This window comes from Trachurus japonicus, chromosome 1 (assembly GCF_045865225.1).
Source record: "Trachurus japonicus isolate A0001 chromosome 1, Traja_1.0".
NCBI classification, from domain to species: domain Eukaryota; kingdom Metazoa; phylum Chordata; class Actinopteri; order Carangiformes; family Carangidae; genus Trachurus; species Trachurus japonicus.
The window spans coordinates 2,568,388-2,592,500 of NC_140907.1; the positions used below are offsets into that span (position 1 = coordinate 2,568,388).

The 24,113-nt window shown below is 41.6% G+C and overlaps 3 protein-coding genes across 3 annotated transcripts; all 3 read left to right on the forward strand.

Annotated features, from left to right (window-relative positions):
* The first annotated feature begins 1,482 nt into the window (after nucleotides 1-1,482).
* LOC146991125 (polymeric immunoglobulin receptor-like) lies at nucleotides 1,483-2,610 on the forward strand. The gene is made up of 3 exons (XM_085788771.1): nucleotides 1,483-1,519; nucleotides 1,690-2,025; nucleotides 2,261-2,610. The coding sequence occupies exons 1-3, from the start codon at nucleotides 1,483-1,485 to the stop codon at nucleotides 2,608-2,610; spliced, it is 723 nt and encodes a 240-aa protein (XP_085644897.1).
* A 3,735-nt stretch (nucleotides 2,611-6,345) lies between these two features.
* Nucleotides 6,346-9,186, forward strand: LOC146991126 (polymeric immunoglobulin receptor-like). The gene is made up of 6 exons (XM_085788778.1): nucleotides 6,346-6,418; nucleotides 6,596-6,934; nucleotides 7,163-7,477; nucleotides 8,460-8,573; nucleotides 8,692-8,741; nucleotides 9,139-9,186. The coding sequence occupies exons 1-6, from the start codon at nucleotides 6,382-6,384 to the stop codon at nucleotides 9,184-9,186; spliced, it is 903 nt and encodes a 300-aa protein (XP_085644904.1). The 5' UTR covers nucleotides 6,346-6,381.
* Nucleotides 9,187-12,819: 3,633 nt separating this feature from the next.
* On the forward strand, nucleotides 12,820-23,078 carry tekt4 (tektin 4). Its single transcript, XM_085778022.1, has 7 exons — nucleotides 12,820-13,377; nucleotides 20,800-20,870; nucleotides 20,986-21,129; nucleotides 21,213-21,299; nucleotides 21,382-21,517; nucleotides 22,570-22,724; nucleotides 22,818-23,078. The coding sequence occupies exons 1-7, from the start codon at nucleotides 12,856-12,858 to the stop codon at nucleotides 23,029-23,031; spliced, it is 1,329 nt and encodes a 442-aa protein (XP_085634148.1). The 5' UTR covers nucleotides 12,820-12,855; the 3' UTR covers nucleotides 23,032-23,078.
* Nucleotides 23,079-24,113: the final 1,035 nt, after the last annotated feature.

Below are 24,113 nucleotides of genomic sequence, written 5' to 3' on the forward strand. Positions count from 1 at the left end.
GATACATCATGTGACTTTACATGAAAAAATGATCCTGTGGTTTGACCATAGACTGTATGAGGGTTTGACATGTGACGTGTACCACTGTTCTACTGGACACAAAAATACAAAAAGCTCATTGCTGCAAACAGAATAATCACTTCAAGTCTTTTTTTAGTGTGAGATGAAATATTATAGTTCCAAACATCAACACATCAGTACTCTTATTTTGACATTTCATATTAAAGCTCTTATTTTGAAATTTTTTGTCACTTTCAGTTTTCACTTTTGTCTAGTGAAAAAGGCCACCACTCATCAAGTATATCAATTTATTGCAAGCTTTCAGTCATTGTGACCAACAATCATTGTGATCAACAATCGGACTAACAGGATGAACACTAAAATGAAGGTTGGCAGTATCACTGATTACATCTATATTTTTGTGGCTGTTCTTGAGGCGTTTGTTCCAACACTTCCGAAATTTTACCATGAGCAGTTCTGTTTTAACACAGTTCTCTAATTTTTTATTTTTTTTATCACCTGTTCTGAACCTTTTATTTGTTTCAAGATTTCCTGTGATGTGTTCAGATGCTCGAAAGGGGAAAAATAGTGCCATGGGGGCTGGGTGTGATCTCTGTCGACAAAGACAAAGCTAATGAGACAGTCACATGATCATCTTTCTCTGAGCATTGACACTGAGGAGCTGTCAACCTGTTTGTGTGCATTTGTGTGCAGGGGCAGGTTCAGAGTATTTTCTGGTGGGGGGCACAGGGGGCAACAACAGTGATACTGGGTACTGGGACGGCCACCCAAAGGTAACCAGAATGAAGGCTGCCATTGATCGCTCTTTGTCGTCTGACCTTCTTTCTGCTGCGAAATATGGCTGAAGGCAATCAGTTGAGGGTTTACTCAACTGATTCTCAACTGCTTATGACAATATAATATAATATAATATAATATAATATAATATTATATTATATTATATATATATATATATATATAAGTGTTTGCTGTTTAAACATTTTCGTTTTTACAGATGGTTCCTCAGGATATTGATAGCTAATGTAAATGCAATATGTTCAACAACGTGTGTGTGTGTGTGTGTGTGTGTGTGTGTGTGTGTGTGTGTGTGTGTGTGTGTGTGTGTGTGTGTGTGTGTGTGTGTGTGTGTGTGTGTATGTCAGAACACTGCTGAGTGTGAGGCAGACATCAGACTTTGCTGGGACAGGCCAGTGGGAGGTGGAGACGGAGCAGGCCCGTGGTCAGTGTGTTTTTGACGCAGTCATAGTTTGTACTGGACACTTCACCCAGCCTCACCTGCCTCTCAGAAGACAATCACAACATGTTCATAAATGTTTTAGCTGATGCAAAAGTAAACCTGAGGTTTTACTGACACATGCTGGGGGTGTAACAGCTGTTTCATTAGTGTGTTTAACACATTCACACGTACAAAGGTTCACGGCTACATCTACTTTAGTTTCTGTTTTCAAGTGAAAAGTGAAGATGGGGATCCTTCGATACCTGCAGTTCATCTTCAACAGTAAGTAGCTTCTACTGGTTTGTTCTCTCCTGGTAACGCAGGAATGATCAATTTCTATAACACAGAATGTAGAGTGAGGAGAGTGACATGTAAAATCACATGTGATGTAAAAGATAATGGAGAATGATCTTTGTTTTTCTGTGTCTTTTCTATTTCATGTACTCTTCTAGTTGCAGTGGCTCTGAGCTGTGTGAGCGGTGCAGCAACAGTGATCCATGTGTATGGATACAAAGGGAGAGATGTTCAAGTTCCCTGTCCCTATGCATGGGGTTATGAGTCCTATGAGAAATACCTGTGCAGAAATGACTGCGGCAATGACGATGTTCTTGTTACAACGACACAAGGGAAGAACAACAAATACTCCATCATTGATGATCATTACAAACGAGTTTACACAACTACCATCTCTGATCTGACTTCTGGTGATGCTGGGAAATACTGGTGTGGGGTGACCAAAACTGGAATTGATTACTACCCTGCTGAAGTACAAATGCACGTAGTTCCAGGTAAAACAAAATATTCTGAATGAAAAAATAGCTTTTGAACAATGATTTTCAGATCATGTGACATATGAAAAGAGCTAAACTTACTACACTTGTTTAATTATTCCTGGTTGTTAATTATGTGGATGAACTACCAACTATTAAACACTGAGCTGAATATAAAACCTTATTTATGTTGTCTGACTGATGATTGATTGTCATGTTTCCTGCAGTAGCTGACTGTGTTTCTCACTGACAGACAGCTGCTGTGATTATTCCACCACAATCCACGGTCAAGAGGAGGGTTCAGTGTCCATCAGTTGTGTGTACGACTCTGTGAACCAGAACAACCTGAAGTACTTCTGCAGAGGAAAGCAGCCCTCCACATGTCTGCAGCAGGCAGTGGTCACCTCTGACAGGAAACACCAGGGACGTTACACACTGACTGATGACTCATCAAGATTCACAGTGACCATCAACAGACTGACCAAACAGGATCCTGGGTGGTACCTTTGTGGCGTCCATAGAAACACTGGCCTGGATGAATTCACTGCTGTAAAGCTGGAAATTAAAGGTGAGAGGTCACAGGTCAACCTCATGAGGTTGTGATGATCTTTTACATGTGGACCAGTCTCAACCTGGTCAGATGCAAACATGAACTGATGAAGCCTCTTGGATGAGAGGTGAAATGTCTTCCTAGACAAATAACCAAGTCCAGTTGCTTTCGATTTAAATTTCCTTGAGATAACAATGACCTGGACAAAATGAGAATATTCACAGGCTTTACATGTAGAGAGAGACCTGAAGAAGGCTCATATATTACAGTAAGAGAACTTGAGCACTTTAAATGACATTTTGATTATTTAAGTAACAAACTTACCATAAAACATAGCCTATAACTGCACACCCAGAAGAAGCATTTTTACCAGTGACTTAAAGGGATACGCCAGCATTTTTTTTTCGTGTCTTGCCTCACTCCCGAGTCCATGACAAGCAGATAGACACCATCCTTTCCACTGTGCGTGCAGTAACAAGGGAGATACGGGCAGAGCTGGCGCACCGCTAATTAGCTTAGCTCAAATGCTGGAAGTCCATAGGTAGTGTTAGCCTACCTCCTACCCATTTTTAGGTGAGAAAGTAGCCGTTTAGATCAGCAGTGTGTCGTTAAATTGTCTAAATACCAGCTGTTTACAATTTTGTTTGGACGAATTTGGCGCTACTCAAGCTAGGCGTTGTGACCAACGCACTTCCGGTTACTTTCACAAAATAAAACACCCGTTGCCCTTTACATACAGAAAACCATGACAATAAAATTTGTGCTTTTACTTTGAAATAGGAAGCTAACCTACCCTCGATGTAGCTAGCTTGAACCAAAATAAACCGTCTTTGATTGAACCCTCCGTTTTGACCGATCTCGTCCCGTTACCGGCATTTGACCACTCAAGATGCCTTACCGGAGAGTTTTGTCAGCTCTGAGACGAAGATCGGCCCGCCGGTTTCCGTTTAGAGTTGCTGAAGAGTTTCTCTGATGACTTCAGGTGGAGGCAGGCTAACACTACCTATACACTTCCAGTGTTTGAGCTAAGCTAATTAGCGGTGCGCCAGCTCTGCCCGTATCTCCCTTGTTACTGCACGCACAGTGGAAAGGATGGTGTCTATCTGCTTGTCATGGACTCGGGAGTGAGGCAAGACAATAAAAAAAATTTTGGTGTATCCCTTTAAATTGTTTTTTTCTCTGACATAATAAACATTGTGAACTGTGTGCGGTCACAGTCTGAATGGCATCATGAGATGAAGACAGTCAATTAGAAAAAAAAACCCCAGCAATTTAAACGCTAAACCACACGTGTGAATATCATGATTTTGAAGGACACAACATGAAAGTTCAGTGTCTTAAAAGTGTCTGTGACAGTTTCTCCACAGACGACCAGCACTGAACTGGAAACTGTCACTGAACTGGAAACTGTCAGATCCCAGTCAACACATATGCCAAGCAAACCTGACAAAGGTGTGTATGTGCATGCATGCGAGCGTGCGTGTGCGTGCGTGTATGTGTGTGTGCATATGTGTGTGCTTGTTTGTGTGTGTGTGTGTTTTCACTCTGCTCTGTTTCTCTTCAGATGTTAAGTCCATCAACATGGTGCTCTACATTTTGCCTCCTGTGCTGCTGATTCTGGCATTTTCCTTTGTCGTAGTTTACAAATGGAGAACTAAAGGTATACATCATAACACAACATGAACACACACACACACACACACACTGGTTCACACATGACTCAGTATGTTGTGCTATATGGCTCTGTGTGTGTGTCTAGGAGCTGACATCAGCATGAACACAGCAGTGACAGCTGGAGCTGAAGAAATGATGAGTGTGGATAATGTAAGAGCACATAACTAAAACCAATCTCACACAGTGAACATCAACCCATTGATCTGCATTTTCACTAACTTAGAAGTAGCTACAAGTCATTACAATACCTGCACATCATTGAATTGAAAACATTCATCCCCATGGGAAAATCAATGGGCTCAGGAAAGTTCTACCTGTTGACTCTGAAATTTCATTTTTGAGATTTTGATGCTAAAGGAAAGGTCAGCTGTACAATAAATCATGAAACAAGATTTATTGTACAGCTGACTTTTCCAAACTCTCATACTGGATTGAAACATGGATCAAACTGACAAACCAGTAGTCACAGTTGTTTTTAGTGCAGCTGACTGTCCTCCTTCTGTGTTTGTTTCTCTGTTCATGTCTTCTTCTTTTTCTTCTCTGTTTTTTTAGATTTATGAAAATCCAGAAGTTGCCTGTGGCTCAAAGCAGCGAGTCAATCGTCATCAAGCTGCAAAAGCAGCTGAAAGTGTATATCAAAGCCTCAGTGTGACTGAAGACATCTACTCTGTCTGTCAGGTCAGCAGTGCAAGCAGGAGCTGACCAGTATGGCTGTGGTCAAAACTTGGATTTTGGAGTAACAATTGTCCCAAATTATGGTCTTCAGATAATCCTGTTCATTCTAATGAAATTACAGAATAATCTGCTGTACAACCTTTGTAATCTGGCCAAAATTGAGGCTGGTCCTTTTGATTATTACAGATGTATTTGATACTCCATTTTATGAGCCCATCAAAACAATATCAAGCAACATAAAAAATCAGGTGTGCATGCGTGTACTGTATGTTTGCAAGTGTGGGTGCATGCATGTGCGTGCATGTAAGACATACTGTACCTTGTACTTTGTTGCGTTTGCCTTTATAAATCAGAATGATCAAAAATATCAGGACCAACAGTCCAACCACAACTGCAGGTAGAGAGTTAGCAACAATCACAATGTGCATGTGCAGCATCTAAATGAAGGGAAAGCAGCAAATACACCTCCTAGAAACACATGTGATGATGAGTTTTCACTCTTTTTACAGTCTATGGTTTTCACACATCTGTTTACTGAAGCACAGCAGCACGTATTCAACACCAAAGGTCCAAACTGCAATATCACAGCATCTGGTGGTTTCATGGTCCTTTCTTTTTACTGATACATGCTTATAGCTTTGTATTTATTTTACTGTGCAGCTTTTACATGTACCCTATAACATTGTGTACAGATTTACACTACGTAAGCAGTAGTGGATAACTGTGTCAGGTCAATACGCATGATGAGCTAAAGTTTAAATTATGTAAAGTTAAATAAATAATTAAAAACTTGTTGAAATACACTTTCTTCTTTATTTTAAAATTACAGGTGAGAATATCAGCATGTTAGTGACCTTCAGGTCTGATTATTCATGACCCGAACTGAATCTAGATGTGGTGCATATTCATCCTCACAGAGAGAGAGAGAGTAGTGCAAGAGTAGATTATGTGTCTCCTTTTATTACAGCGTCTGTATGTGTTTTAAATAGAAATAAGCAGAACACTGGAAAACAGCCACACAACAGTTGCTTTAAATAGTGAGTAACATATTTGAGACTGCATGAGTTAAAGCAGAAACACTTCTTCCATTTGGCCAGTTTGAAATACTGTAGGTGAAGGCAGGAATTATATCTCATATTAGTCATTTAATTCATTTTAATCATCAGATGGATTTCATTCATTTAGATTTCACCCTGTGCAGTAGCAAACAAAAGTGTTACTGTATGATGTTTTATATCAAAGTTGGTAAAAAGCAGACGAGCGTTAAACACTTAAGAAACACTTCATTGCTGTTTTTGACATATAAAGACAATCACATGTTTAAATGTTTTAGCCGATGCAAAAGTGAACCTGAGGTTTTACTGACTCATGCTGGGGGTGTAACATTTGACATCAGTAAGTGTTTCCCAAATGCACACGTACAAAGGTTCACAGCTACATCTACTTTAGTTTCTGTTTTCAAGTGAAAAGTGAAGATGGGGATCCTTCGATACCTGCAGTTCATCTTCAACAGTAAGTAGCTTCTACTGGTTTGTTCTCTCCTGGTAACGCTGTAATGATCAATTTCTATAACACAGAATGTAGAGTGAGGAGAGTGACATGTAAAATCACATGTGATGTAAAAAGATAATGGAGAATGATCTTTGTTTTTCTGTGTCTTTTCTATTTCATGTGCTCTTCTAGTTGCAGTGGCTCTGAGCTGTGTGAGCGGTGCAGCAACAGTGATCCATGTGTATGGATACAAAGGGAGAGATGTTCAAGTTCCCTGTCCCTATGCATGGGGTTATGAGTCCTATGAGAAATACCTGTGCAGAAATGACTGTCGCAATGATGACGATGTTCTTGTTACAACGACACAAGGGAAGAACAACAAATACTCCATCATTGATGATCATTACAAACGAGTTTACACAACTACCATCTCTGATCTGACTTCCGGTGATACTGGGAAATACTGGTGTGGGGTGACCAAAACTGGAATCCTGATTGATTACTACCCTGCTGAAGTACAAATACACGTAGTTCCAGGTAAAACAAAATATTCTGAATGAAAAAATAGCTTTTGAACAATGATTTTCAGATGTGACATATGAAAAGAGCTAAACTTACTACACTTGTTTAATTATTCCTGGTTGTTAATTATGTGGATGAACCATAAACTATTTAACACTGAGCTGAATATAAAACCTTATTTATGTTGTCTGATGAGTGATTGTCATGTTTCCTGCAGTAGCTGACTGTGTTTCTCACTGACAGACAGCTGCTGTGATTCTTCCACCACAATCCACGGTCAAGAGGAGGGTTCAGTGTCCATCAGTTGTGTGTACGACTCCGTGAACCAGAACAACCTGAAGTACTTCTGCAGAGGAAAGCAGCCCTCCACATGTCTGCAGCAGGCAGTGGTCACCTCGTACAGGAAACACCAGGGACGTTACACACTGACTGATGACTCATTAAGATTCACAGTGACCATCAACAGACTGACCCAACAGGATTCTGGGTGGTACCTTTGTGGCGTCCATAGAAACACTGGCCTGGATGTCTTCTCTGCTGTAAAGCTGGAAGTCAAAGGTGAGAGGTTGCAGGTCTTTTACATGTCAGACCTAGAGAAGACTATTACATTAAAGGTGTACAGAAATGGCCGTTTGTCCTGTTTGTCGCGCCGAGTTGTCACGAGCTGCAACACGAGTTTACCCGAGTAAGGAAAACGAATTTGATTGGTCGTTACCGAGCGGGCGGGATATTCAAAGCTTGGGGCGAGACCGAGCTCCGTGTGTGTGTGCGTGTCTCAGACGTTTGAATGAAGGATTACGGATCCAATATCAGTGGCTGGTGAATCGTGTACAGGCTGACGTATAATCCGTGCGCCTGCATTATCCAATGCGGAAAAAAAAATACACGCTTTCATCCCGGATTTACTCAAAAATAGAATTTTGCACAAAGTTTGGCCAACATCGTCTGATAGATGAGTTATCACATTCATTTTATGATCCAGAGTGGGCTCAAATTCAGTTTTCTTTTCTGTACACCTTTAAGAGAAGTTGAACACTTGAAGATTTGGTATATTATTTACAGTAATATAATAACAACCTCACCAAGAATCAAAATGTAATAATTTTCCACTCAACATAGTAAACAGTGTAAACTGTGATAATGGCAGAATTAAACAGATGCATTTCAGTAAATCAAACTGAAGATAGACACCAATCATTAGGAAGAAAACAAAATGAAAGTTCAGTGTCTTAAAAGTCCGACTGTGACAGTCTCTCCACAGACGACCAGCACTGCACTGACTAGCACTGAAACTGTCACTGAACTGGAAACTGTCAGATCCCAGTCAACACATATGCTGAGCAAACCTGACAAAGGTGTGTGTGTGTGTGTGTGTGTGTGTGTGTGTGTGTGTGTGTGTGTGTGTGTGTGTGTGTGCGTGTGTGTGCATGCGTGCATGCGTGTATGCGTGGACTTTTGGTGTTTCCGATAACAGATGTGTGAAAATACATCATCACATGTGTTTCTATATTTTTACTCACTTCTGTTTCTCTTCTTTTAGATGGCACATACATTATGATTGTGGCTTACACTCTGATGGCAGTTCTGGTTGGACTGTTGGGCCTCATATTTTTTATCATTAAGATTCATAAAGTCAAATGGCATGAAGGGCAAGGTATGTTTTAAATGCACGTGTGCGCGCACACACACACACACACACACACACACACACACACACACACACACACACGTGCACATGATTTTTTTTTTAATGTTGTTTGATGTTGTTTCAGGAGTCGTCATGGACAATGTCAAGTCAAACATAGAAATGACTGAGAACAATGTAAGTAAACATGACTGCAGGTCCAAACTGTTGTTGTGGCCCCCAGACGCTTCAAGATTCATTACTTCAGTCAACACAAACATGTGTTATAGCTATAGAATATTTAACTATTCAAATCTAAACATCATTTCTATCAGATTACATGGCATCCATGAGCTTCATCTCCTTGAGAGCACAGGCCACTGCAACAACCAGATGAATTAGAAAACCACTGGTGTTTGTCAGAATCATACCAAATTTCAAGATGTGTTGGACATCCAACTAACCAACTGCTGCTCATTATTATCATCAGTGGGATCAGTCTAAAGCCAAATGTGTCCTATGGTGCCTCTGAGATACCACCATTCTTCTTTGTGTAACTGTGCCTCTCCATTTGTTTTCCTTTTTTTTCCTTTAGATTTATAACATAGATGAGGACCCAAACATGGCCTGCTCAGAGTTATAGGGTATGCCACACCACGATTAAAACCCAGGTCAAGACCAACAGTCTGTGTACCAAAACTTCACCACGACAGAGGACATGTAGCTATTATACTGGCACTGACACCAGCTACACCAGCTGAAAAGTGTTTGTATGCTCTCTATGAACAGTTGGGAAATACATAACTACATAACCATCAAATTCACTGCTTTTGCTTTTACTTGGATTTCACACTGAACCTTGTGCTGTAATATTTCATATGATTGCTTATGTGTTCGAATAAACAGGCAGAAGAGGAAGGAAGTCTTAACCCAAGAAGTCTTACCCCCATAGGGACAGTAATTCAGGAAACGCTCTTACCGGCTATATTGTAAGGTAGGGATAAGCAAGCAAGCTATGGTTGTTTGGATAACAATGGAGGTAAGTGGCACTGGGGAATAAATAATCAGGCATATGGGTGTAGCCGATGTTATCTGGCTCTCTGCGTTGTGTTTCGGTCAGGTTTGCATGTCCTTTATGGGTGAGTGAGTGCACCCAGACCCTCCGTTACATGGGCATATCAATGCTGTTCATGTAGAACACCAGTTTTCTGTAAAGATATAAAATTCTTCTATATAGCCTGTTTTACAGCAAACAATTTCACATGTTACAGTATATTTCTATGTTAAAAAAGCAATAACATGCAGAATTGAACAAAGTTGACCTTTTCACACATTCATATCACACATTTCTGACTGACTGTGCTACTGTCTGTTGACAACTGTGGTTTCATGTGCATGAGGGCAGATGACAGATACTGTAGCTCTGACGAAACTCAGAGGTATGTATGATACACCTTAAGTATGAGCAAAAAGGAATCCTAAATTCTCTGTGTATAGACTTTTGTAGAAAATCTTGTTCTTTATTTAATCTGAGGCGCAATGTTCTGACTTTAATTCAAGAAAACAGGAAGTAGCTACAATGTGTGAAAATGTGGGGTGACAAGATGAACAGCAGAGTGTTAAATACTGACATTACACCTTCTGTTACAACACTCTGTGAACGTAGAAACCCCACAGTTCAGCCTTCAGATCAACAACCTCATCACCAACAGAAGATCTCACTGTTAGTTTGCTGCCGCTGACTCACAGACCGATACCTGAAACACCAATTGAATTTGGAGTGCCTCTTTTGTTGCTCACTCAAAATAAACAGAAATGTGGAGCATACTTCAAAAACAGAAGTAAATGGACTAATCTTCTAATCTTTAGAAGATTAAAAAAAAAAAAAGGAAGTTATCAACCAGAAAAGAATAGCTCCCTGGTACAATCCAAACCTACGCGCTTTGAAACAGAAGACCAGACAGTTGGAAAGGAAAACACATTCCAGCCAACATGAGGAAGACCGTCAAGCCTGGAAGGATAGTTTATTAAAGGGATAGTAGCATTTTTTTAAAAGTGGGGTTGTATGATCTACAAATAGCCCCTAAGTACTTTAATTGCAGTAGCAGACTCTCTACACTCTTTCCGTTAGCAACGCCAGCCCATAGCCCTGCCCAGAGATTTACAACATACAGTGTTGTGAATGGACCCAAAGAAACGGCCTATTTTCGTGGCCTAAAAGAGGTTTTACCTGAAAAAGAAATACACAGTTCCATTGTTCGCTATAATATAATTTTTTCCAGCCCTTCAAAGTGCAGGAAAAACACAGTTTTTATTTGGACCTAACCAACTGCTGATCGGCGGGTGCTAACCCTGGGCCGGAGGGATACGTGAGTTGGTCCAAATAAAAACTGTGTTTTTTCTGCACTTTGAAGGGCTGGAAAAAATTATATTATAGCGAACAATGTAACTGTGTATTTCTTTTTCACGTAAAACCTCTTTTAGGCCGCGAAAATAGGCCGTTTCTTTGGGTCCATTCACAACAATGTATGTTGTAAATCTGTGGGCAGGGCTATGGGCTGGCGTTGCTAACGGGAGGAGTGTAGAGAGTCTTCTACTGCAATTAAAGTACTTAGGGGCTATTTGTAGATCATACAACCCCACTTAAAAAAATGCTACTATCCCTTTAATATATAAAAAAGAACTCCGTAATGCTAGAAGCAATTACTATTCATCTTTAATATAAAAGAATAAGAACAACCCCAGGTTCCTCTTCAGCACTGTGGCCAGGCTGACCAAGAACCATAGTGTCGTTGAGCCATCTGGCAACGACTGCATTCTGAGAATCACAGACCTGCGAGAGAGCTGTTTACAAGTTCAGCTTCACAACAAGCTAGTGAAAACGACAAACAAAAGGGATAGAGAAAGAAAAATAGCAGAAAAAAATGAGAAAACTACCATCATAGCAGGCAGTCAAACAGACAGACATACAGACAGGCAAAAAATAAGAAAAAGTAAACAAATAAAAACTTTAGTGAAAACAATAAAGAGGGGAAACGAAAAAAAGGAGAAAAATAAAAATAAAAAGTTCTTATTTGTACTTTAAATCAGATAAGGCTAGTGATAAATCGAGCAAACTAACATAGACTTATTTCATTTGAACTCATATTTAATTTTAACTCATATAACAGTGGTAGGCTTCTCTGGCCACTTTGAGTCAAACAGTCCGTGTACCTGAGGGGACCTCAGTGCATGACGTACCCGGATGTAAACAAACCAACGTGTAGTATGAGGAACTACAGTGGTAAACAATAGTCTCCAGTTGAGTACATTACTTATCCTCAAATGATGCAATGAACTTCTCTGCCTCCGACACCTCCCGGAAAAGATGCTGATCAGCTCCGTTGATCAGCCTGCTGTTAGACCGGCCTGCCCTCCCTTCCCATGGACCAGTCTGCCACCCAGTCCTCCCATTAAGCTGGCCAACCCCCCCTCACCAGAGGCTGCCTTCATCAACTCTTGTTAACATTTCATTCTGGGGTCATAAACTATAAACTGTTTTCTTGTCTGTAACAACATCTACAGTATTGCACGTCTGTCCGTCCTGGGTGAGGGATCTCCTCTGTTGCTCACCCTGAGGTTTCTCCGGTTTTTCCCTGTTAAAAGGGTTTTCTATGGAGTTTTTCCTTAGTCGATGTGAGGGTCTAAGGGCAGAGGATGTTGTTGTGATGCCATGTAAAGCCCTTTGAGACAAACTGTTTGTAAAAAAAACGGGCTATACAAATAAAATTGCCTTGCTTTGCCTTTAGCGGACCCTATAAGGAGGAAGTGTTTCAAACTAGGTTCCTCTTTAGCAGTAAAAAAGTCCTGTGACCTTAACAAACCTTTATACTTACCTTATACTATGTAAGGACACTAATCTAAGAAATGCTTGTGTGAGTTGTATTTTCAGTTCATAACTCATACCATTCAACCATCAGTCAGCAGATTTGAGGTTTTTTAGTTGTGTTTAGAGTCCAAAAGTCTGCTCAGCAGAGCAGTTACAGCCACTAACATGCTGAGTAAAACACAACAGGAACAGGTGCATTTCTTTACAGGGCAGTTGTTTTATTATTCATCCTCATGTTCTGTTGTGTTGACTATGTCCATCACCTTATCTGATCAGCAGTCACCTGAGCCACAGCTCTTACAGGCCTACTGGAGCTGATCCTGCTGCTGACATGAGTAACCAGGCAACACCAAACAAACACACAGCTGCTGCAGGACTGGGAGAGCTGGGAAAACCCCTCTTTATGGTTTTTTGTTTAGGCCTAAACTTGCTTGACAAAAAAAAATGAGCTCTGATGTTTTGGTGTCACGGCCGCACTTTGACAGTAGAGCTGTGGCTGTAGGAGCCCAGGAGAAGACCCCTCCTCCGGATGTCCCGCAGCCGTCCTCAGGCTCAGCCACCGCGGGGTACCGCACTGCGAAATACACCCCAGGTGAGTGGTTCTCCAACTACCATGGCATCCTCCAACAGGCCGGTACCGACCGCTACGAAGCCGGGGGCGTCCAGCGAGAGTCCAAAACTCTGTACCAAGACACGGAGGCGACCACTTTGCAGACCCAAGCCGAGGGCACGCGTCTTCTAGGGGAGAGACTACAGGACATCCACGGCTGGAAGTCAGAGCTGCAGCGGCACATCGAGCAGCTCCTGGCCGACACCGAGTCGCTGCTGGCGCTGAAGACGCGGCTGGAGAAAGCGCTGGACGCCACCGAGACTCCGTATGCCATCGCCACCGATAATCTGAACTGCAGGACGAGAAGACCGGGACCAGACCTGGTCCGTGACCCCGTGGAGGAGGAGCTGTTAAAGGTGAGGTTTAGGTTTAGTAGGCTGCAATGACGCGCGGCCCTGTGTCCAGGTCATGGCAGGCTGAGGATGCTGCTCGTGCACCGCAATAGGGTAAAGGTGAACAAGAAGTTAAAGGTGTACAGAAAAGAAAACTGAATTTGAGCCCACTCTGGATCATAAAATTAATGTGATAACTCATCTTTCAGACGATGGAGGCCAAACTTTGTGCAAAATTCTATTTTTGAGTAAATCCGGGATGAAAGTGTGTATTTTTTTTTCCGCATTGGATAATGCAGGCGCATGGATTATACGTCAGCCTGTACACGATTCATCAGCCACTGATATTGGATCCGTAATCTGTCATTCAAACGTCTGAGACAACACACACACACCGAGCTCGGTCTCGCCCCAAGCTTTGAATATCCCGCCCGCTCGAAAACGACCAATCAAATTCGTTTTCCTTACTCGGGTAAACTCGTGTTGCAGCTCGTGACAACTCAGCGCGACAAACAGGACAAACGGCCATTTCTGTACACCTTTAACTCAAGAAGACCAATCCTTGTCTAAGTATTTCTAGAATCAAGTGAGTGGAGGGAACAGTTAGGAATAAAATGGGCCTACAGCTTTTCTTCACAGTTCTTTGTACAACACTATGCATTTTGGATTTTCTACATGTGCTGAAGTTCATGCAAGACGGTTCCAGCTTCCATGTGAAAACTTGCTTTCCATAGGCTATCTCTCCCAAAGTAAATAAGCATTGTTCACGTTTGTCTGTGTTTTACTGACCAAAATTGATGATTGAGTAAACAATCGGATGATGAAGTGATAATGAAAATAATAATCCATCATTGGATGCACACCTATTTCTACTGTGCAGGGGCGGTCCGGAGTATTTTCTGGTGGGGGGCACAGGGGGTAACAGGTCCGTGTACGAAGTATAATTCAATTGCGTTGTTCACTTCGAACCATGAGAAATGTCATTTTTAGGGGTATTTCCTATTTCATTGACGTAAGACGTACAACGCAATTCAGCGCACCGAAGTGCCCGCTTGTTCCTTTCTCCAACTTGGACAATGAAAATTGAAAAAGGAAGTCGAGAGCCGGAACCAGCCTTCAAAATAAAAGCTCCGCGTTTTGAAGCATGTTGGTTACAGCGCCGGACAATTTAAAAGAAAAAAAAACCCGAAACGAATTAAATACAAACTCACAACAAATCGCCTAAACGATTATCATTTCATAAATGATATAAAGTGATATTTCGGCTACTTTCCCCACAACTGTCAGGATCCCTGGGGATTTTCACAATAAGGGCACTGGATCGCACTGAGATGCTGTCAACGACGTGAGGTGAGTGAGTCAAACTTTGTTGTGGTTGATGACTTCATCACTGCTTCACTCATGAAGTAGGTCACGTTATGTTGTTTTTCATTTTTTCGACCTAACTTCTCCAACCAGTGTTTAAGTTGTTGACCTGTAGCTAACGGTTAGCTCCAGAAGATAATCAACGCTAGCAATGCTAATTGTTTACAGGTAAACTAGCTAGCGGTTGTAGCTAAGTAACAGCTGTTGGATGCTAACGTTACGTCTTTTGTTATTATCAGCTCTTTAACGCCACCTCATTTGAATATTTTCTTCTCTAAGTCTGTGAGAAATGTCCTCATTTATGGTAGAAGTGAATAAATACGCGTTTTTGATTTATTAAATGCTAGTTGTGTTCACAACTGTGTAACATAACTTATTACCAGCATCATGTTTGTCCACGCAGACTACTAAGCAGTCTAAACTAAGTCTAAATGAAATATGAAATGTCATGTGTGTCTCTATTTGGCAGATGTGGGCCCACCGTGAGCTGATGCATGAACTCATCCTATGACAGCACCAGGATCAGCTTGAAAACAGCTGGTAAGTTGAGAGTAACCAGTGAGTAGAGTCCATCATTTAGACACATTTTTAGGGCATTTTGATCATCACATTTCCACGGACATGACTCCCTGTCATCATTTCATCAATTTATAATGTTTAAAGTTTGAATTCAGTGGGGAAGCTTTTAGTCTTCTTCTTTGATGTGGTGCATTTGTGTGGCAGCGTTATAGCGCCACGCCAGCTCCACACAGGCCTGCCACAATACTACAGTATTTTGAGTCGTGTATACACAGTCTGAAAGACCTCATCATTCCTTACTGTCCAACCAGAGTACTCTGCTCCCAGAACGCAGGTCTGTTAGTGACTCCCAGTATCTCTAAAACAGACTGGGAGGTAGAGCCTTCAGTGACCGGGCTCCTTTACTGTGGAACCAGCTCTCTCCATGGGTCAAAGAGGCAGTCAGACACTCTAACTACATTTAAGTCTAGACTTAAGACCCTCCTCTATGACAGAGCTTGTAGTTAGGGCTGGTTCAGGTAGCTCTGAACCATTTTATAGCTACACAGCTACAGTATAGGCTTAGACTGCTGGGGACACATCATGTTACAGGAAGCCCTCTCCTCTCCTCTCTTTTTGTGTTGTCATTATCTGTTGTACTTTGGCCTTGGTCTTACACCCTCTCTGTGTTTTCCACAGATTTCTCTAGAGCTCCACCTGCAGCGCCTGCTTTCCTCTGCCCCTACACCAACCAGCCTGCCCATCAGTACTCCTGCTCTCCTGTGGATGGAGTGTCACTCACCTCAGATGCTTTTGAAGGAGCTTCAACATGTCTGCTTTCTGAGTCCCAAACTGTACCTACTAAGAATGGCTTTCACAGCAAAACACAGCCTGCTTTCTAGTGCAAAGGATAGTACTAAGACACAGACATGCTGGGTGCTAGGATTTTACAAATGTTGAACAATTAATAAATTAATTTGGAATTTATATTACCTCCAGAACTTCCATTGGCTCACAACTCCTTATCACATTCAGTTCAAAGTCCTTCTCCTCACCTTCAAAGCCCTCCAGAACCAGGCCCCATCCAGTCAGAAGCATGCAAGTCATCAGGGCAACTTACTGAATCTTTCTTTTTTTTTTCTTCTTCTTCTTCTTGTTTTTGGAAATGAGTTACTTTCTATTGTTTTGATGCATTGTGTTCATGAATTAAATGTTGTAAGTTGGAACTCAGAACCTGACTCTGATGTGTTTGTTAACTGCATTGTACTGACATTTTATTTTTTACAACTACAGTATGAAGCATTAAACTTTGCTCAGTCCTAACCTCACTGACCTGCACTGGAGAGGCTGTATAACAGACTTATTATTCAGATTTCTTAGCATCTTGTCACTTATTGTAATACATTTATACATCAATTTACTGTAAATGTATTTCATTTAATTACCACCCATGATTCATAGCAGTATGTACCCATCCTACAACACACCATTTCTTTAGGTTAGTGGATATTTTATAGCACCCTCCAATTATTGGAGACATTTAGCATTATGATAGGCTTTTGAGTGTGGCAAGAAAGGGGACAATTGCACAAGTAAAATGATCTCATCTTCAAGAACTGTTGCATTGCTTTACTGACAGGCTGGCCATGTTGTGTACACCATCACTGATGAATACAAACAACAAAAATACCACAATGATTTATGATGACTTTGATTTTTGTGACCCGTATGAGCTACTGTGCATGTTTCATCTGGGCACTGGACAAAGAATAACCATATGTTCTCTTATCATCATCCAGTAAATTAAAAGGCAGTGTTTACATATGAAAATGAATCAATGTACCCTACTACAACTATAACTTCTATTGCTGTACACTCAAAGCTGAGCTGAAACTCATGCACACCGGCACAGACGGGCAGGTGCGTCGGAGAAGACCTGTGTGGTTGAGAAACATGAACAAAGGCTCCCGCACACTGTCTTCACTTGCATAGGTTAATTAAACAACATTTGGTCCTGAGACCGTCCTTGTGAACCTGACGAAGGTCTCGGGACCGAAACGTTGTTTAATAAACCTATGCAAGTAAAGACAGTGTGCGTGAGCCTTTGTTCATATTGCTGTACACTCAAAATGCATTGGATTTCTTACTTCTTTTTTTACAATTGTTCACACATGAGATATCTTGTCATGCTTTAAACTGTGTGGTGCCTGTCTCGAACTCTTTTGCTACAGAAGAATTAAGTTATGATGTGTTATGGTTAAAGTGAAGGTTCTCTTTATTGTCATCAGACACTTTACATACTGTAACTTGAGTCTTACAGTACTGCGTCTCTGACTGCAATATCTCTGACCCGGTGGAAGGAGTTGGGAGAGGCTGTTCAAAAGGTCAGAGGAGTCTCTAATGATGCTTCTGCACTTGACAAACAGCATTGTTGTGCCAACTCTGAAGTAGATGGGTAGTGTGACCCTATGATTGTTTCTGCTGACCTCATGAGCCTCTTGTCTGAAGCACTGTGTCAATCACTGATTAATAAAAATAATAAAAACATTCTATTTATTTATTTACTCAAAGTCACCTTTACATAGTAAAACAAACAAGATAAAAGAATACATTAAATAAATACAACAAAGAAGATGATCAATACATGAACAATGAAACACAGAAGCTTATTACACTTAAAAACAAAAAGCAAGTTTGAAAAGGTGGGTTTTGAGCAAATATTTGAGAGCATTTCAGCCCGTACAGTCACGGATGTGTTGAGGAGAGAGTTCAAAAGGGAGAGGGCAGCGATGGAGAAGGCTTTGTAACCCCAGGTTTTGTGCTTGGTACTGGGAGGAGGAGCGGAGGCAGTGGGAGGGGTGTGATGGTCCAACAAGGTCAGTGAGGTAGGATGGGGCCTGGTTCTGGAGGGCTTTGAAGGTGAGGAGAAGGACTTTGAACTGAATGTGATAAGGAGTTGTGAGCCAATGGAAGTTCTGGAGGTAATATAAATTCCAAATTAATTTATTAATTGTTCAACATTTGTAAAATCCTAGCACCCAGCATGTCTGTGTCTTAGTACTATCCTTTGCACTAGAAAGCAGGCTGTGTTTTGCTGTGAAAGCCATTCTTAGTAGGTACAGTTTGGGACTCAGAAAGCAGACATGTTGAAGCTCCTTCAAAAGCATCTGAGGTGAGTGACACTCCATCCACAGGAGAGCAGGAGTACTGATGGGCAGGCTGGTTGGTGTAGGGGCAGAGGAAAGCAGGCGCTGCAGGTGGAGCTCTAGAGAAATCTGTGGAAAACACAGAGAGGGTGTAAGACCAAGGCCAAAGTACAACAGATAATGACAACACAAAAAGAGAGGAGAGGAGAGGGCTTCCTGTAACATGATGTGTCCCCCAGCAGTCTAAGCCTATACTGTAGCTGTGTAGCTATAAAATGGTTCAGAGCTACCTGAACCAGCCCTAACTACAAGCTCTGTCATAGAGGAGGGTCTTAAGTCTAGACTTAAATGTAGTTAGAGTGTCTGACTGCCTCTTTGACCCATGGAGAGAGCTGGTTCCACAGTAAAGGAGCCCGGTCACTGAAGGCTCTACCTCCCAGTCTGTTTTAGAGATACTGGGAGTCACTAACAGACCTGCGTTCTGGGAGCAGAGTACTCTGGTTGGACAGTAAGGAATGATGAGGTCTTTCAGACTGTGTATACACGACTCAAAATACTGTAGTATTGTGGCAGGCCTGTGTGGAGCTGGCGTGGCGCTATAACGCTGCCACACAAATGCACCACATCAAAGAAGAAGACTAAAAGCTTCCCCACTGAATTCAAACTTTAAACATTATAAATTGATGAAATGATGACAGGGAGTCATGTCCGTGGAAATGTGATGATCAAAATGCCCTAAAAATGTGTCTAAATGATGGACTCTACTCACTGGTTACTCTCAACTTACCAGCTGTTTTCAAGCTGATCCTGGTGCTGTCATAGGATGAGTTCATGCATCAGCTCACGGTGGGCCCACATCTGCCAAATAGAGACACACATGACATTTCATATTTCATTTAGACTTAGTTTAGACTGCTTAGTAGTCTGCGTGGACAAACATGATGCTGGTAATAAGTTATGTTACACAGTTGTGAACACAACTAGCATTTAATAAATCAAAAACGCGTATTTATTCACTTCTACCATAAATGAGGACATTTCTCACAGACTTAGAGAAGAAAATATTCAAATGAGGTGGCGTTAAAGAGCTGATAATAACAAAAGACGTAACGTTAGCATCCAACAGCTGTTACTTAGCTACAACCGCTAGCTAGTTTACCTGTAAACAATTAGCATTGCTAGCGTTGATTATCTTCTGGAGCTAACCGTTAGCTACAGGTCAACAACTTAAACACTGGTTGGAGAAGTTAGGTCGAAAAAATGAAAAACAACATAACGTGACCTACTTCATGAGTGAAGCAGTGATGAAGTCATCAACCACAACAGAGTTTGACTCACTCACCTCACGTCGTTGACAGCATCTCAGTGCGATCCAGTGCCCTTATTGTGAAAATCCCCAGGGATCCTGACAGTTGTGGGGAAAGTAGCCGAAATATCACTTTATATCATTTATGAAATGATAATCGTTTAGGCGATTTGTTGTGAGTTTGTATTTAATTCGTTTCGGGGTTTTTTTTCTTTTAAATTGTCCGGCGCTGTAACCAACATGCTTCAAAACGCGGAGCTTTTATTTTGAAGGCTGGTTCCGGCTCTCGACTTCCTTTTTCAATTTTCATTGTCCAAGTTGGAGAAAGGAACAAGCGGGCACTTCGGTGCGCTGAATTGCGTTGTACGTCTTACGTCAATGAAATAGGAAATACCCCTAAAAATGACATTTCTCATGGTTCGAAGTGAACAACGCAATTGAATTATACTTCGTACACGGACCGTAACAACAGTGAATCGGAGGGGGGGGGGGGCAGCCAAAAGTAACAAAAACAAAGGCTGCCATTGATTGCTCTCTTGAATATTTATATTGTACAGTTACACACTGTTTACAGTATTTCTTCTTACTTTTATTGGCCACATTGAATCTCTCACTTTGTAAGGAAGATGCCTATGACCTTTTCATTTTCCACTTGTCAATATTAAAATTATAGCCTAATTATATACTCTTACCCAGTAGTTAGAGCTCAACTCACAATAAATATCTCAGTGTTTTGTGTAACAGTCAGTGTATACAGAATAACCAGAATAAGCATTACTCTAATAGTGAAATTGAGAACAACAACAATCCTAAACTATTTTCTTTATTTACTACACAGAACACCAGGATGTTTCCTGTACAGAGTAGATTGAGATAAAGATAGTGATGAAGAGCTTTACACAATGATTGACATTACCACAGGTCATTGACCATTGGACACACACACAGGGTGGCCAATCAGATTGCAGGGTGAGGCGGGGGCCCCCCTGTGCCACCATGGAAGATCCGCCCCTGACTTTGACCTTCCAGTAACTTTTATCTGTCCAGTAGTATATTTGGTGTAATAGAAAGTTTTGACCAGCAGAGGGCTCAGTGTGGCACTAACCAGAAACTGGACTGTGTGTTTTGTAGGAAGTGGACTTGGTCAGGAGCATCCAGGCTCTTCTGAAGAGAACTGCTGCTCAGGTCGTCACTCAAATCAAGTGAGTGTCCACTGCAGTTTACCAGCGCTTAAACTGTGTGACCTGTGCCAGTGTTTTCTCTGGTTTAAGAAATGAATTATCACCCTTTGTGTGTGTGTGTGTGTTTGTGTGTCAGGATGAATAGAGAGGCCAAGCAGACATTAGAGTTGGACTGGTCTGATAAGTACCAGGCCTACAACTTTGACGACCACTGTGGAAGATACAGTAACATGAGTCCGGATACAAAGCACCATCCCAGCTCAGCCACCATGCAGGACCAGTGAGTCTGTGTGTGAAGACACAAAATAAATTCACAACTGAACAGAAAGTGCATTGATAACCTGTGTATACTGACTACTGCAGGGTGAGTAACCACACGTCGTGGACAAAGTTCACACAGGACAACGTGAGCCGGGCTCTGCAGGAGGAACAGGCCAGCATCAGCCTCAGGTCAGAGCTCAGAGTGGTTCAGACAGAGCACATGTGGCACACTATGTAACGTTTTCAGTAACCGTTGCTGTTTGTGCATCAGGATGCTGGTGGAGCGAGTGCTGCAGGACACCACTGAGGATCTGAGAGTCCAGTGCTCCAGAGTGGACCGAGCCTTCAGCCAGCGCTGCGAGCAGCTGACGGAGGCCAAGACCCAGCTGGAGACCAGGCTCGCGCAGGTATGCAGACAGACGGTATGGTGGATGGTTAAAGCATGTGTAACTTATTTGGCTTTTTATTAGCAAAAATCAAATATTGCTACCTACATATTTTCACTTAAGTTGAATCACACCCGCATACAAATGAAAGCTTTCTCGTACCTTATAATGAGTCGTTACAAGTCGTTACAAATACATAAGTGGCGCCATGTTGCATCGCCACTTTTTACGTTGAGTGGTAGCGTGACCGTAGGTAACCACGGAAACTCAGCGGAGCTGTCGGCTCGGGGAGAAAGTTTTCCAGGTAGCGCCTGTTAAAACTGTCACCACTGTGTAGTGTGAGGAAGGACGGAAAAATGTATATGATGGAGCGAATGACAGCTACTCTCCAGCTCACAATGGACACTTTCATGCAAAGATGGACTTGTATTTCAAGATACCTGGGTGTATAATAACAAGAATATGCGACAGAGTAATTTTGGGAGTTCCTCTTTGGAGAACCATGCTCAGCTACTATCTATAGATATCTGCTTTCCTACCTATTGATGTCAGGGTTGTTACTAATGTTTATATCATAACTATGTATATTTTCTCATTTACATTACCTTTCATTCTCTTGTACAGTCTAACATGCATTTTCAAAGTCATATGTCAGGACATGTTCTGTAAAATGTTTAAAATGTCTAAATAAAAAGTTTAAAAAAAAACAAATACATAAGTGGGCAAACCAAACGGATGTCATTTTACTCAATGAGAGAAAGACGGTAAAACGTGGGTCAGGTAAACAATACGACATCACCATGACAACATATTGTCACGCCTGTATTGTTTTGCCTCGTGCTGGCGGACCACTTGTTTACATAGACGCTTGTTTATCCTGTTACATGCAGCGTCTGTTGTCTGTCTGACGTCTGCCCGATTTCACGTGAATGCAACATCAAGAATACGTTCCGATATGCAACTGCACCGCTAGATGGGGGGAATTCCTAGATATTATATGAGTTGGTAATGGTTGGTAATGGTTGGTAATGAGTTGGTTTATTCATTGGTCATGGTCATGTGTGATTGTGCAGGTCCTGGAGCAGATTGGGGCCCAGGAGAGGAACATTGTTGCTCTACAGCAGGCCATCCACAACAAGGAGGCTCCACTGAGGGTAGCTCAGTCCAGACTGTACCTCCGCTCACTCAGACCCAACATGGAGCTCTGCAGGGATGAACCCCAGCTCAGGTACACACACACATGCACGCACACACACAAAACCAACAATATCTATCTCCCCTCTGTCTCTCCATATCTCCTCCTCTCTGTCTGTGTCTGCAGTTTGGAGGTGGAGGTGAGGCAGATCGATGCCACTCTGGCGTCTCTGCAGCAGCAGCTGAGCGAGGCCAGAGGCTCCCTGTCCCGCCTGGAGGAGTCACGCATGGCCCTCGAGAAGGACATACACCGTAAAACACATTCACTCTTCATCGAGAGAGACAAGTGCATGACTCACCGCAAACGCTACCCGACTGTCTCCACCCTGTCAGGCTACTGAAGGAGGACGAGTCATAAATCTTTCTGATCTCTTTTGCTGTGCTGTGTCGTTAGCATCAATAAAATACTCTATAATCTAGAAAGCTCAGTAGTAAAGCATATACTTTGTTTTCTTCAGCTATGAATAAAGTAAGCTGTTAAAGTGATGAAAAATTGATTGTTTCTACAGGTCAAACTGGAAATTCTTGTTTCTTTTCATCTCAGTAGACGTTCATCAATGTTCTAACAAAGAGCTTTACGACATTTTACAACTCATCTTAAACATTTGAAAAGTTTTTTCCTTCATGTTCAGCGTCTTTTTCTTGGTAACACAAATTGTGTTTTTCTCTTAAAAGTATTTTACATATAGCCATAAAACAGGCCATATGTTGTGTAGATTATGTAGCCTACATCTCAGGTCTCATGGAGGAACATAAGGTTCAGTACAGCTCAATATTTGGCAAACATAGTTGGACATAGTGACCTTCTCTAACTCGACGAGCCCTGATTTATACAGGCCTTCAAATACAGGCCTAAAACAAACACAATTATTAACCAATTAATTCTTCAATAAATGAATTCCTCTCCCCTTTGAACGACGTATTAAAAACTGGCCTGTGGTTATGTTTTAAATAAGTCTGAGATCATTTGGAAACAGTGTCTCAGTTTGTCCATGACAAGGCACTGGACTATAAAATGGTTCAGATCTTAGTCACAGTTCTTTAATGTTCAGATTTATGGGATCATAAAATGTGTATAGGTTTATATTGGCTGTGAAAAAATGATGATTTTGATTAAGCATTTAGTTGATCAAAGCAGGTGAATTGGCCCTAATTTTCATAATTTAAATGATGTAATAGGCCTATACATTATAAAAATGTTTAGTTTAACAAACGTCAACCACAAACAATGTATTGAGGTGAGTTATCTTTGAACCACCGATGCATGCACATATCATATGCATACACATGTAACCCCTACAAATTGCAGCATTGGGTTAAACAGTTTTCATTTTGTGTGTGAAATGAGAAAACGTGTGTTTTCAAGATGATTGTAGTTGTGTAAAATGACCGCTAGAGGGCGCTTTATGTACGCGAGAGAGAT

Excerpts from the sequence above, each read along its gene's own strand:
- tekt4 (XM_085778022.1), top strand. The coding sequence starts at position 12,856 with ATGAGCTCTGATGTTTTGGTGTCACGGCCGCACTTTGACAGTAGAGCT. Across the intron at positions 13,378-20,799 it reads TGGAGGAGGAGCTGTTAAAG|GAAGTGGACTTGGTCAGGAG; the intron begins GTGAGGTTTAGG and ends TGTGTTTTGTAG. Across the intron at positions 20,871-20,985 it reads CAGGTCGTCACTCAAATCAA|GATGAATAGAGAGGCCAAGC; the intron begins GTGAGTGTCCAC and ends TTTGTGTGTCAG.
- LOC146991125 (XM_085788771.1), top strand. The coding sequence starts at position 1,483 with ATGGGGATCCTTCGATACCTGCAGTTCATCTTCAACA. Across the intron at positions 1,520-1,689 it reads CCTGCAGTTCATCTTCAACA|TTGCAGTGGCTCTGAGCTGT; the intron begins GTAAGTAGCTTC and ends GTACTCTTCTAG. Across the intron at positions 2,026-2,260 it reads ACAAATGCACGTAGTTCCAG|ACAGCTGCTGTGATTATTCC; the intron begins GTAAAACAAAAT and ends TCTCACTGACAG.
- LOC146991126 (XM_085788778.1), top strand. The coding sequence starts at position 6,382 with ATGGGGATCCTTCGATACCTGCAGTTCATCTTCAACA. Across the intron at positions 6,419-6,595 it reads CCTGCAGTTCATCTTCAACA|TGGCTCTGAGCTGTGTGAGC; the intron begins GTAAGTAGCTTC and ends TTCTAGTTGCAG. Across the intron at positions 8,742-9,138 it reads TAGAAATGACTGAGAACAAT|ATTTATAACATAGATGAGGA; the intron begins GTAAGTAAACAT and ends TTTTTCCTTTAG.